This window comes from Ipomoea triloba, chromosome 1, assembly GCF_003576645.1.
Source record: "Ipomoea triloba cultivar NCNSP0323 chromosome 1, ASM357664v1".
NCBI lineage: Eukaryota > Viridiplantae > Streptophyta > Magnoliopsida > Solanales > Convolvulaceae > Ipomoea > Ipomoea triloba.
The window spans coordinates 5,116,988-5,132,098 of NC_044916.1; the positions used below are offsets into that span (position 1 = coordinate 5,116,988).

The following is a 15,111-nucleotide window of genomic DNA, read 5'->3' on the forward strand; positions in this document are numbered from 1 at the left end:
GGAGGCAACTGGGATGCTAGAATGTGACTTGATGCATTGATATGAATTCTTGTACCTTGTGTAGACTCTTGTATATGATAGGGAGTGGGTTCGAGCCTCATTGGAGGCAATTGGGATGCTAGAATGTGACTTGATGCATTGAAGGCCAAATTACACAAGAGGTTTAGGAGGCATGTAGCTGCCAAGAAATTAGAACTACCCTATAATCTTACTCTATTTGCAATTCCCACCTTGCACCGAGAGGTACCCTATAGTCTACTCTATTTGCAATTCCCACCTTGCACCGAGAGGTACCCTATAGTCTACTCTATTTGCAATTCCCACCTTGCACCGAGAGGTAGAGCTCAGAAGAAGATGTAGACTCCACGATCCCACCTTGCACTGAGAGGTAGAGTTCTTCCCACCTTGCACCGAGAGGTAGAGCTCAGAAGAAGATGTAGATTCCATGAGAGTGGATTGACAACGGAACACCTAGTCCAAGTTCCTCTCCATTCACTTGATTACACTTGTGTTTGCTTACTTGCTTCTTTACAACTACTTGTTGCTTTACTTTCATTTGTTACTTTGATAATGCTCGTTGTTAAAGTCTTGAGACCTAGCTTTCTACAGCTCTTACGCACTTGTGCTTAGCCATTGCACATTGTTGAATTCTCATTCGCCATCTTTAAAGAACGACATCTCGGGGAAGTTTCACCTTTCCCAATTCAACCTACTTTCCATCCATCATTTACTACGAGTATCAACTCTTTCACACAAATTTTTTGATGTAGGCATCTTTATTGAGACCCACATAATGAAGATAGCCTATCAATATTTGCCAAGTAAGGGAGTAACTACAAGGGAGTAGAGTTTGGGAGTCCAAAATGCAATTAGGCCATCGAACTAAAAAACAATGCAATTGGGTCCCTGAAGGCCTGAACTACACAAATTCATGCAATTTCATTCTAAAACAAGAGCGGCCGGCCAGAGACGAATCGTCTCCGGCCGACTTCGTCTCCATAGCCAGGAGACGAAGGTTCCTTCGTCTCCTGGCCATGGAGACAAAGCCGGCCGGGGACGAATGGCCTGAAGTGTTTTTTTTTTTAATTTTTAATTTTTAATTAATTATTTTATTTAAAGTTATTTTAAAATATTATTTTTAAAGTTGATAACCAGCACATCAGGTAAAACAAGTCATTTTGGATGAAATTGTATAAATTTGTGTAGTTGAGGGACCCAATTGCATTGTTTTCGAGTTTGATGGCCTAATTGCAATTTAGTGTGTAGTTCAGTGGCCTGACCCTTATTCCTAAAAATATTAACATCAACAATTGGATGCGAACTTGCTCAACGAGAGTCTTTATACCATTTCCTATAATTTGTTATATCCTTGTAAGTTTATGCTACTTTTGTTCACTATTATTATTATTTTTTAATAAAATTGACTCTATTACATTGTAATATTTGTTCATACTTTTTCAACCTAATGAAGCACAAATAGTCCATTTACCCCCACGCCCCCACATACTTAAGCTCGATCTCATGACTTCCCATATGAAAGAGTCACTATATGCCATCTGAGCACAAGGTGCTTGGCAAAGATTAAAATGAAAAGAAAGGTGATTAGGTTAGTGTACAATATAATAAATTATGAACTTGTTGACTTGTAAGGATTGGAGTCACAGACTCACAGGCTATGTTTATCAGGTGACTGCACAATAAAACTCAAGAATAATTACCATCGTATATAAATTATGCATGACTTCTACTATATATATTCCTAAATTCTTTTTTTTTTTTTTTGAAAGGGCCAAATTCTATTTTATAATATGATAAACAAAAATATGTTATTTCATTATGTGGATTCAAAGAAAAATATCTATATTAGAAACTTGTGAATCAACAAGAGTGGATAAAGAATTTTTCTTGAGTGGGAACGAAGTTCAAATTAATTCAAAAATCTCCATAACAGAATATTGCATCAGATCCGCCCTAGTGCCCCATACTAGATCCACCCTAAATATAAAATTAGAGTCCACTAACTATTTCCCATAAATTATACTCCCGATATATTGTCACTTAACAAAAAGCAGCCACTTTTTCAAAGCTCATTGCCAACCAAACAATAAATCCATAATTATCTCATTATGGGTCCCCTTGTCCACAAGTCATTGTCAACTTTTATGTACAATAATAAAAAACTGTAAACACACAGTCCCACACAATGACAATTGACAAACATAAAAAAAATAGCTTGGACTGTTCAATGGAAGCAAAATAATGCAGCAGATCTTCATCATCTTCCAATCCCCAGTATTCAACCATGTCAGCCTCCATGTTCATAATCCTCATACCAATTATACTCTCCTTCTTCTTCTATCCCATATTTCTTGAAGCACAGAGTGGGCATCTTCCTCAAGATGAATGTAAGCCTTAATTAGCTCTCTGTTATTCTCCTGGAGATTATGAATTTTCTATAGTTCTCTGTCATTACATGCAAATTAACTAGGAATTACATATTTATTAATTAACAGCTAGCTTAATTTTGTTTCATGTATATGGAATTGAAGTAAACGCACTTAAGGAAATAGCAGATGAAGTGGGGAAGAAAGATTGGGATTTTAGACTAAATCCTTGTGAAAACAACTCAAACTGGTTGACACCAGAGAGGAAAGATATGCCTGCGTACAATAATACTCTCACCTGCAATTGTACCTTCCCTGCTGGAATTTGCCATGTTCAAAGCATGTAAGCTTTTCCTTTACCCACCTCTCTCATTATATTATATTACTGTCTTTTTCAATTCCTTTTTTTTTTCTTTTTTTAATTCCTAAATTAATTACCAAAATGGTCTATCTATTATTGCCATTCCTCAATTTTGTCTCACAGCTTTAATTTGACCCAATATTAAATATTTACTCAATTTGTTTATCGGATAAAGTAGTCATGAAACTTGTATTAAATGACGTGAGGGTAAAATTGGGATTTCAAGTTTTGACCCAATTTGCAGTTGCTCCAAGTATTGTATTGTTGCATGTGAATGTTTGGTAATAAAAACAAAAAATTATGTGAGACCGTTTCATATATCCTTGTTTGTGAGATAAGTCAGAGTCATGTAAGATCAAATGTAATATTTATACTTGAAAATGTAATACTAATAACGAATAAAATGTTTATTACTTATATGAGAAAATGTAATACTTTTAAAGAAAAATAAAATATTTTTACATTTTGATTTAAAAGAAGTACATTTTCACTACTTATAAGTAACAAACACTTGCCAACATTACTTATAAGTGAAAATGTAATACTTTTACATCAAAATGTAAAAGTATTACATTTTCACTTATAAGTAAGGGATACTTTATTTATTAATTAATATTACATTTTTCAGTATAATTACGTATTATATTTTCATATTGACCCGATCTATCTTACGGATAAGGATCCGTGAGATGGTCTCACACAAGTGTGACCCAATAATAAATTTAAAACAATAATTTGTAAAAAAAAGTAATGTAGAATTTTAAATTTATTATATCACCATAATTTAATTTAGCCTTAACTTTCAAAAAAAAAAAAGTTAACTAATAAAATTTTAGAAGTGTTTAGTAGAGATTATTTATAATTAGCTACAATTGATTAAAAAAAATGCAATACACCCATCTTATTTTATGTGTCTGGTTTGGTTAGTGATGAGGTTTGATTTAAGTTATTTACTATTTAATTTTGTCATAATATTAAGTTTAGAATTAATACATAAAATTTATATACTTAAAAATTACATTAAAAGTATTATTAAGTACAAAAAAATTAAATTTAAAAATAATAAGAAAATAGTAACTATAGGTAAAATGAGAGAGAGTGTGTAACTATTTATATTCTAGTTACAAACACATTCTTCCCTTGTGGACAACTAAATTTTTTTTTCGCATTTCATTTTTCCATCTTAATAATTACATTTTAAAGGCTTGGATTTAAAAAAAGTGGTAACACTTGTGTGGGACCGTCTCCTCACGGGTCTCAAGTCCGTGAGACGGGTCAGATCTTTGATTAATGGTTCGGATCTTTGGTTTCATTAATCAAAGATCCGACCTGCCTCATGTATAGAGACATGTGAGACGTCTCACACAAGTTTTTACCTTAAAAAATACGTTTATTTGGATAGATTGTTAGCGTTAGTAATTAAATGATTAAATTGGCCGTAGTATTAGAACAGATATTTCTTATAGCTCTACTTTTCAAAATATAATTACTTTACCAATGGATTTCTGTAGGTAAAATGCAGAAATCAATATATATTTAAGTTGTAATTTTTTTAATTTGTTCCTAAATCTGTTGATATTTTGTTATTTTCTTGTAGTATTCTAGTGTTGCCCTCACGTTTAACACTAGTTTCATTGCTACCCTAAAGGATTACCAAATTGGTTGAAAATTTAATATTCAAATGACTAGTCTAGATCAAATTAAAAGTGGGAAAATTGTAATTTATGCCCTTCAATAATATGTCAATTATCAATGTCACTCCTGAATTATTAGTGGTATAAATATTGCCCCTCAATTTTAAAAAACAGTACATATATTGCCCCTCCCATGGTATAAATATTGCCTCTCTGTCGTCCGTAAGGACAGCCCAAGTGGTAAGAGTGCTCTACTTACAGCCGAGAGGTTGGAGGTTCGATCCTCAAACCTTTGGGTTTGAGCCGGTCAGCTATAGGTAACCAAAGCAATATATGTACCGGCTAGGGTCACAGGGCGAGGAGAAAACCTCGTTAAAAGGAATATTGCCTCTCTGTCCGTACGGGAAGAGCAATATATGTACCGGCTAGGGTCACAGGCTTCTGTACGCACTAATAATACATATTATGGAGAGGCCCGGCTAGGGTCACAGGCTTCTGTACGCACTAATAATACATATTATGGAGAGGCAAAAATTACAACTTTCCCATTAAAAGTTGAAAGACAAAATACATATATGTATTATTAGTGCGTACGGGAAGAGCAATATATGTACCGGCTAGGGTCACAGGCTTCCGTACGCACTAATAATACATATTATGGAGAGGCAAAAATTACAACTTTCCCATTAAAAGTTGAAAGACAAAATTAAGAAAGGTCAATATACAAAGAAAGATTTAAGTCTGTATTGTTGTGTAAGCAGAATTTTGAAGGGACAGGATCTGCAAGGTGTTCTTCCTCCTGCCTTGGTGAAGTTACCCTTTCTTAAGATAATGTACCAACCTACACTTTCCACATTTATGCAATAATCACCTCTTCTTATTCATATTCTCTGCTTTATTGATTATTAATGTTATTTTCTGTAGTGATATCAGTCGCAGCTACTTAAGTGGTACAATCCCCCCTGAATGGGCTTCTATGAAATTGGAATATATGTAAGTGGTGCTGTATGTTACCTAAGCTATACAAGTGTAAGCCATCTGCGTGTCCATTGTAAAGAAGCGAAAATTTGCAGATCTGTTACTGTGAATCGATTGTCGGGACCAATTCCGAAATACTTGGGAAATATAACAACTCTTGTATATTTGTATGTTCCTTTGCTCCTCTCCCTCTACTTAGAAAAGTAAAACTTTGTTTAACTTTTTCTTTTGAGGAATTTTTTTTTCTAACAAATGAATTTTCAGAAACTTGGAGAACAATATGTTCAATGGAACTGTTCCACCAGAGCTTGGGAAACTTGCCAACCTACAGAATCTGTAAGCTTTGTTAATCCTATTACCTATATATAAGACAATGAAACTTGTCAGATGCGCTAATTTGTCTTCAAAAAATAGGCGAATACAATATTATATTAACAACAAGCTGAATTTATGATGCTTTCTTTATTTTTGCTTTCTGTAGCATTCTTAGTGGTAATTATCTAACAGGTGAATTGCCAAAAGAACTTAATGCTCTCACAAATTTGATAGAGTTGTAAGTGCATCATATATATATATTCCTAATTTATGAACATTTTTGTTGTTTCTTCTATACTTTATGTTCACTTGGGAAAATCAATATAATTCAGTAGGCTAAGCGGGAATAACTTCACTGGAAAAATGCCTAGCTTTCAAGGTTTTAAAAACCTTCAACAACTGTAAGGATTCTAATCTAACACTTCAAAATTGAAAGTTCGGGATGAAATTGTTGTTTTATTGAGAAGCATGTATAATTTGCAGAGAGCTTCAAGCAAGTGGTTTTGAAGGACCCATACCTCAAAATATTTCTGTACTGACAAGCTTGATAGAACTGTGAGTTAAGATTTCTTTTGGAGATTTAATTTATACTCACATTTTGATTATTATAATAGAATTTTCTATGGTTAAAATCAACAAATTAACTAAACATGAATCTGCAGTAGAATCAGTGACCTTAATGGAGGTGTCTCCAGGTTTCCTGCACTTGACAACATGACAGGCATGGCAATGTTGTGAGTAATGCATTTTTCTTTCCAAAATATGAACCTGAGTTTCACAATTCCACTATAAATTGAGATTTTTTATGCAAAATAATAATAATAATAAATAATAATAATAATAATAATAATTTTGGGTGCAGGATGTTGAGGAGGTGTAATATTTCTGGAAGGATACCTGATATAGCTCATTTGATCAACTTGAAACAAGTGTAATTTCTGCAACTTGGATTTTCTTTAGATCCTTATTAATTGAAACACATGCAGACAAATTATTGTAGAATTTTTTTTTTCCTGTTCTTTTCTTGTTTAGAGGACTAGAATTCCACCCTCTGCTTCCACAACTTATTAATAATATATCATATATACTTCTTTGCTTTATTGTTTTGTTATGATATTGAATTTGCAGAGATTTGAGTTTTAATAATCTGGAAGGAGGGATTGATGTTTTTCAACCTTTTGAAAATCTGCAGTACTTGTGAGTAACAAATTTATTTTGATGTGAACAACTATGCGTAAGAAACTTCGTTTCGATTTGGGCATTTTGTTCTATTACAAAGATATTGTTTTCTAGATATGTTTCTCATACTCGAAATTGGTTTGGTGAAAAATTCAATATTACACGCTTGCAAGCCCATACTAAATTGAATTTTGCGCCACCTTATGTTAGGTTTCTAACGAACAACTCGTTTAGTGGACAAATTCCTCAATGGGTTCTAAATCGAGACTCAAGATAGTAAGTTCAATCTAATATATATTAAATTCGACTCGAGATAGTAAGTTTTGTTGTATTGTACCTGAGTTGTTTTCAACTACTCTATCTTGTGCAGTTACATAGATATTTCATACAATAATTTTGATGAGAATTTTGTGTCATCAACTTGCAATCGGGAAACCATGTAAGATTCATCTGGAATCTCTTAATTATATGCATTACAATTTCAAGTTTTCCTTTTAAACATGAATCATATTAGCTTTCTCATTTTCCTATCAGAAACTTGTTCAAAAGTTATAATGGAGGACAAAACGGGTAAGTTTTAACATCCTCTAACAAACTATGGATATATATAGTGTCACTCTTAACCAAACTTAGTCTGATCTTGAAAGATTTCTAACTTTATCCCATTTTGGTTTTGTATAGAAAAATTGGGAAGTGTCTAATGAATTGCACGAAAGGTAAGCACATCGAATTGCAAAACTTGCATTATATGCATCTTTTGCTTAATTGATTTGAACATCTTTCACAATGCATTTATGCATTAATGTTGCTGATAAGCAATGAGTGTCTAAATCCCATTTGTCTGCAGATTGGTATTCATTTCACATCAATTGCGGTGGAAGCAGTATTTTGATTGATGACACTACTTATGAAGCAGATCAAGATTCTACCGGCGTTGCAAAATTTGATTCGAACAGAGAAAACTGGGTAACTAGTAATACAGGGTACTTTTGGGATACGTCTATAAGACTAGATGGCTATACAACAACAAATATGTCTGCCATAAAGGGACCAGACTCCGAAATCTACAAGACAGCTCGCTTATCCCCTTTATCTATGACTTATTACGGACGTTGTTTAGCAAATGGGAACTATACTGTGAAGCTTCATTTTGCAGAGATAGTTCTGAGAGATAATAGATCTTTTCAAAGTCTTGGAAGGCGCATATTTGATGTTTATATACAGGTGAACAGAGAATTCTATTGTTTAAGCTGAGGACTTCAATGATTAAGTCATGTGCATTTTACTATAACGAGTGATTTTATTTACTACAGGGCGAAAGGAAATTAAAGGATTTTGATATTGAAACTGAAGCGCAAGGAGTTGACAAAGCATTGGTTAAACAATTTCAAGCAATTGTCAGAAATAAAACTCTTGAGTTGCGCTTTGAGTATGCTGAAAAAGGATCAACAGTAGTCCCACTCCCAGGAACATATGGCCCTTTAATATCTGCTATTTCTGTTGAATCTGGTAATATTAGTGATGACTTCCACATGTTACTAATGGGGTCAACTAGATTTTTTTATTTTAAATATGGTTAATATATAGTTTCTCTTAGCCAATTTTGCAGATTACTTATTCATTGATTTTGTTTAGTTGCAAATAAATATAAAATATATCTAACTTACCCCCATCCTTTTTCTACGAGCCTGCAGATTTCAAGCCTCCCAAAAATAGAAGGACTTTAATCATAGCTGTTACAGTAGCTGCTTCTTTGTTTCTTATTTTCATAATCCTCAGTTTTGCTGGTTGGAAAATCTACATTAAAAAAAAGACCTCACAAGAACAAGGCCTTGATCTACGGATTGGTCTATTTACCTACACACAAATTAAAGATGCTACAAACAACTTTGATACTGCAAATAAGATCGGGGAAGGTGGTTTTGGGCCTGTCTACAAGGTACTGAGAAATACGAATATTCACAAGTGAATATGTTAATTCATACCTTGGCACTTTTACTTTTGTGCTTACTATAAATGCTTATATTGATGACCATGAATTTTCCCGTGTATAAAAACTAGGGTTCATTATTAGATGGTACGATTGTTGCAGTGAAACAACTCTCATCCAAATCAAGACAAGGGAATCGTGAATTTATGAATGAAATAAGCATGATTTCTTGTTTGCAACACCCTAATCTTGTAAAACTTTATGGGTGTTGTGTTGAGAGAAAGCAATTACTGTTGGTGTATGAGTACTTGGAAAACAACAGCCTTGCCCGTGCTCTTTTTGGTATGTTCGAAATCTTGATTATTTTTGTTGTTATCATAAGCCAATAAACTAAACAAAGACATTAGTTTTCCTTACCAATATAAGATATGCTACTAGTTTTTTTCAAAAAAGAAAAAAAAAAAAGAAGATATGCTACTAGAAAAGTGAGGATTTAGTTTATTTTATTGAGGTAAGCATAAGTATTTTGAGTTGACCACTAATTACGTACAGGTCCAGAAGATTCTCAACTGAAAATAGATTGGCCTACCAGATATAGAATATGTGTCGGTGTTGCAAAAGGTTTAGCTTTCCTGCATGAAGAATCGGAAATAAAAATTGTTCATAGAGATATTAAACCCACCAATGTGCTTCTTGACAGAGAACTCAATCCAAAAATTTCTGACTTTGGTCTTGCTAAACTTGATGATGATGACAAGACACATATTATTAGTACAAGAGTTGCTGGGACAAGGTAAGATGTTATAACAATTTCTCATCCATTTTGTATTTCTAATACCATCACATAGTTGAATGGAAGCGCAGCCTCTTCACATTTCTTATTCAAATCCCAAATTTCATTGCTATTGTGAAAGTGATGAAAAACATTATATAAGATGGCTCAAATATGCATTGCATCTTTCAAGAAAAATAGCAATTAGTCTTCCCTTGTCTCTATGTACAGAGGATACATGGCTCCTGAATATGTATTGTGGGGCTACTTAACATTCAAAGTTGATGTCTATAGTTTCGGAGTGGTGACATTGGAAATTGTAGCCGGGAAGAACGTGGAGTATCGCCGTGATGAGAATTGTCTTTGCCTCCTTGATTGGGTAAGATACCAGCACTACCAAACTCATAATTCATGGATTTCAGACATGTCAAACTAATTAGCGGGATATTCTTATATTATGTTGTGGTATATGGTATTTAATGGACAATTTTCAGGTACTTGATCTTCAAAAACAAGGAAACCTAATAGAGCTAATAGATCCAAGATTGGGTTCTAATTTTGACAAAGAACAAGCACTCAGAGTGATTAAAGTGGCTTTACTTTGTATTAATCCTTCTCCAGCCCTTAGGCCATCCATGTCTGAAGTAATCAACATGCTTGAAGGTCATGAAGATATTATTGAATACAATACCGATCTACACGAATTCAACTTTCAAGCAATGAGAGATCATTATGATCAATTGCCAATCAACTTAAGTGATTCTCCATACCAAGCAATTCTTTCTTCCGATGCAAATTAACAATGAAAAATTGCATCGAAATTAGACTTGTAAGTCCGCAGAGGTAGTTGATCAAGTTGTAGATTATGGGAAAGGACACATCATCAAACCTTTACAACCATAATATGGGGGGCTCACTAGGCATTGGACCTCCCACCTAAGAGGTCATTGAGTCATCGTGATTTACCAATTCATCATCTTGACGAGCCAGGATGGGGGAACCCTTGGAACGAGATAATTTTAATTTTCCTTTAGCAAATGTACATATTGCTGTCTTTATATTTTGAAGATATATTTTCAGTAACTATAAATTCCAATTTTGTGGATTATTATATTAGTATTAATATTATTATGTGTTTCATGCACAAAATGTTGGCTTGTACTCTAGAGATAATAATAATATTAGTATTATGTGTTTCATGCACAAAATGAGCCCATTATATTAGTATTTATATTTTGAAGATATCTACACCATTATAAGATATTCAATAGGTTAAAAATTGTTCAAGTTTGAGTAGAACAAATTGTTAATTGCCTCAAATAAGAATATAATGGGCTCAAAATTTTGACATGTTAAGTTGTGCACTGTTGTAAGACTGTCATAAGTTAAGCAACATATTATGACATTTATATTCAATTCAATAAATATATTAAATATGGATCCATTTACAATCATAAACTGTCTAATGAATTGCATGAAAGGCAAGGACATCATACTGCAAAATTACTTTCACAGTGCATTTATACATATATGCATCAATATTGGTGATAATAAGCAATGAGAGGCATTTGCAATTGACAAGCAATATAATGACTGTCTAGCTTGGTTTTTTCATTTTTATGCAAGTTGGTATTCATTTCACATCAATTTCGGTGGAGGCAATGTTTTGATTGGTGACACACTGACACTACATGTATATATGAAGCAATAATGAAGATTCTACTGGCCTTGCGAAATAATCGGATAGAGATCAAGAGAACCTAATAACTAGTAATACCCATACTTTTGGGATAAACTTATTGATGATGACTCTTATTTTGTATCATATTTTCACCACATTCTTATTCCTTTTCACGCTTATTTTGAAGTGTTTATTGGAGTTTTCGAACTAAAAAGAGTGTTTTGTCCTCAGAATGATCCAAATACACTTTAGAGGAAGGAAATTAAAAAAAGGAAGCAAACGTTAATCATTTTGGAGCAAAAATGCATTAAAAAGGAGCACGAAAGCAAAACCGGAGGAAAAACGCCCAAAGGACCGGAGCCAAGAAGGACTTTGCATGAAGACAAGACCCAGCACGCTCATACGCCACCCCGTGCATAATGTAAGGGCACGCATTGTTCTCCGTATGGGCACTTCGTGCCCGTGCCATGCCGATGCACCCGCACGGGCAGTGGCATGCTCGTGCAGTGCTCTTGCACCGAAACCCTGGGATGCTACTATAAATAGATCTTTTTCTTGCTACTATAAATAGACCTTTTTCTCCTTTTGGCAATGGAGAGCCGCCATAGAGCACTGTAGCAGTAGGGAATTGAAAATTGTAGTTTAGGGTGTTTTCTATCTTCTTTAGTTATTCTATTGTTCTAGCTTTGTAACTCTGGCGTACTTAATTAGGATTGTTTTTGTGTTTATTTACTTTGTCTTGTTGGATTATTCTAGTTTATTGAAGTGATTTCCTTTATCATTTGCTTAATATATTGTTGGATTATGTTGTTAATGAATGTTTTGTGTTTTATCTCTGAGTGAGTAGAGTAGTTTAGGGGTTGGATAGTGGTATTTATTGTATTTTGATGCCTCTTTGAGTTCATCCAAGGATTGAAACCCAGCCTAGGGTTCTTGGAATTGTTCTAGTGAGATGTTTTGTATGCTAGTGTTGATGGGTTTTTGCACTGCCTTATCAATATTTGTCTAGTGGAATTTTGAATAACGTAACCTTGAGAAATGTTTCTTCCTGGTTATATGACATCCATTATGTAGTCAATTGACTCTTTCCCTTGTTCTCAATTCGATTTTGTTTCCTTGTCCCAATCTAGCAAGTTCCTATTCCCCCTTCGTTTTTCTCTTTTATTGTTATCTAATTCTTTGGCTAGTTGTTTTCATTATTGGTCTCCTAAACCCTTTACTTTAGGCTAGATTTCCAATAAAAAATTTAATATCTTGTGTTTGAAAGGCAATAGCTTGACTCCTATGACCAATCATTTAAGAATGATATCCGGTGTAAGAATACTCTCTCACTCATAACTCACTCAAAAATACGCTTTCATAGATTCTAATTTGCTCCAATGGCTCAAGACTCATTATATTGTCAACCAAACAATAAAGCCATATGTCTCATTCTGGTTTCAGATTCTAACTTGCCCCAAGGGTCACACCACTTCACAAAACTCATTGTCAACTTGGAGGGCTACATACAAATGATATCATATTTCGCCACACAAGTAATCATCACCCAATATCTCATCTATAAAATTTTTAATATACTCTTACTTTATTAATTAGTTAATGTGTGTATTTGTGGCCCCAGTGTCATTCTAACCCTCTTTTATTATGACCAAGCTAAGCTGGAACCAAAATTTCTCAACAAAATTTTTTACCTTCTGATGTAATGATATAATTAAATTCCTTTTTAAAGGTGGGTGGGATTTACTAATTTACACTACAAGAATGAAGATATTTAGTGACAAATCTTTTGTGACACTTTGTAATTTAGTCACAAATAATACACTTTTTGTAACCAAAAAAATAACTCGACACTATTGTGTGGGATAATTGTGATAACCTTTTTTTGGTCACTGATAGTATGGTAATTGTGACAAGCAAGTATTTGTTACGAGTAAATTGTCACTATTACTAGAATAACAGTGTCGTCACATACATTGTCACTATTTGTTGTCACTAAATGTATGTGCATTTTGGCGGCATTATAATTATGGCGGGAAAGAATGTAATTGTGACAAAATATAATGTGGACACAAATTTTAATATTTTTTGTGACAAATAGATGTTGGTCACTCTTGTTTATAATATTTGTGACAACTTATTTTGTCAATAAAAATATAATTGGTTAGTACCATTATAAATGAGGAATAATTGTGAGAAAAAAATACTATTGTCACTAATATTGTCATTTTTTTTGATGAAATTGTTACAAATATTTGTGACGCTCTATAATTTCGTAACAAAATTGCTAAATTGTGACAATAGTTGTGTTAATTTCAAATTTTGTCACTAATTTATGATAATTGTGACGAGTAATTAGTTGTTACTAAGAATGTCATTCTTAGGGATTGCTTGTTCTTCTATCAATATGATGTCATCATCTATAAATATTTAATTAATTCGACCAATTAATTGAAACAAATTATTAGTTTAGTTGATTGGGTAACAATTTCACCCACAGGATAATTCAATTTTAAATTGATCAAATTATTGAACACGTCTATTTAGCAAGCACCACTCACATATATAAAATTTAGTCTACAAAGTTTCATATTCTACATTATTGAACACGTTTATTTAGCAAGCACCACTCACATAAATAAAATTTAGTCTACAAAGTTTCATATTCTACATTATCATCAAAGATAGTAGTAGTAGCTAGAAAGAAATAATAATAATAATAATAATAATAATAATAATAATAATAATAATAATAATAATAATAAAATTTTAAAAAAAATAAAAGTGATGTATCGAAAACAATTTAAAGGAGGGCGTTGAGCTCCCTCATTAAAAGGGGAGCTCAGCGCCCCGGGGAGCTCAGCGCCCCCTTATACTGCGATTGAAAATAGAAGCCTCAGGCTTCATTAATAATCTATAATGAAGCCTGAGGCTTCTACTCAAACAAATAATTTTTTTTTAATTTTTAAATTAAATTTTTAACGGTGTTTTGGGTATTTTCAATATTAAAGAGAAACGATGCTAATACAATATTTGTTATTATGTTTTTTGTCACAACAATATAATTATTTGTAACTATTTTTTTAGGTCACTAAAAATTATTTTTGCGTCAAGAATAATTCTTAGAAATAAGTACAATTATTGTGACGAAAGTCTTGTCACAATAAAATAATTAATTGCAATGATTTTAGTTGTCACTAAATCAATTTTTTGTAATAATATATTAAGTCACAAATTGTACATTTATTGTGACCACTATTGGTATCACTAAAAGTACTTTTGGTGTACGTAAACATTGTCACAAAAGTTTGAGTAATTGTGACAACTTTTCAAAAGTCGTCACTATTACAATAGTGACGGGAGATATAGTGACGACTTCAAAAATTGGTCACTAATTTCAATAGTGACCAAAACCGATAGTTTTGGTGACAACTTCTGTTGTCACTAAATGTGAAAGTTCTTGTAGTGTTACCGTAACCAATGAATAAAAAAATTTATTACCACAGTCGATGGTGAAAGAATTTAGTGAAAAATTTTTATCCTTGTAGTTTTATTCCTTTTATTATTATTTTCATTTAATAATCGTATTTGAATTTAAATAATATTTCAAATTAAATGATGGTATGTTTTTTTTAGGCAAATTCTCCAAAAATGTGTGATACCTGTTGGGATGAATTACCAAGTCAATTACCTGATGAGCTGGATTGGGGTTGCCCCATGTAGCAACTTATATTCTAATTTCTTAATATTATTTTTTTTGGGTGCAAATTCTAATTTCTTAATATAATAGTTAACATTGGGGCCCATATATGTACAATAATGAAAAATCACACACACTGACAGACAGATATAGCTGGAAAATTCAGTGTAAGAAAAACAC

The 15,111-nt window shown here is 32.8% G+C and overlaps 1 protein-coding gene across 2 annotated transcripts; it reads left to right on the top strand.

Moving 5' to 3' along the window:
- The first annotated feature begins 2,214 nt into the window (after nucleotides 1-2,214).
- Nucleotides 2,215-10,702, top strand: LOC116023773 (probable leucine-rich repeat receptor-like serine/threonine-protein kinase At3g14840). 2 transcript variants are annotated; one of them, XR_004099421.1, is made up of 23 exons: nucleotides 2,215-2,405; nucleotides 2,550-2,727; nucleotides 5,141-5,212; nucleotides 5,304-5,372; nucleotides 5,453-5,524; nucleotides 5,622-5,693; nucleotides 5,839-5,910; nucleotides 6,005-6,073; nucleotides 6,156-6,227; nucleotides 6,335-6,406; nucleotides 6,535-6,603; nucleotides 6,801-6,869; nucleotides 7,062-7,127; nucleotides 7,222-7,290; nucleotides 7,386-7,421; nucleotides 7,533-7,567; nucleotides 7,699-8,075; nucleotides 8,165-8,360; nucleotides 8,546-8,790; nucleotides 8,913-9,123; nucleotides 9,482-9,574; nucleotides 9,785-9,932; nucleotides 10,048-10,188. XR_004099421.1 is itself a non-coding variant. In XM_031264786.1 (23 exons), the coding sequence occupies exons 1-23, from the start codon at nucleotides 2,303-2,305 to the stop codon at nucleotides 10,351-10,353; spliced, it is 2,919 nt and encodes a 972-aa protein (XP_031120646.1). In that variant the 5' UTR covers nucleotides 2,215-2,302; the 3' UTR covers nucleotides 10,354-10,702. The 2 variants fall into 2 exon arrangements, 1 of the variants encoding a protein (XP_031120646.1); XM_031264786.1 differs by having other exon boundaries at nucleotides 9,334-9,574; nucleotides 10,048-10,702.
- Nucleotides 10,703-15,111: the final 4,409 nt, after the last annotated feature.

Excerpts from the sequence above, each read along its gene's own strand:
- LOC116023773 (XM_031264786.1), top strand. The coding sequence starts at position 2,303 with ATGTCAGCCTCCATGTTCATAATCCTCATACCAATTATACTCTCCTTC. Across the intron at positions 5,525-5,621 it reads ATAACAACTCTTGTATATTT|AAACTTGGAGAACAATATGT; the intron begins GTATGTTCCTTT and ends ATGAATTTTCAG. Across the intron at positions 8,791-8,912 it reads GTTTTGGGCCTGTCTACAAG|GGTTCATTATTAGATGGTAC; the intron begins GTACTGAGAAAT and ends TATAAAAACTAG.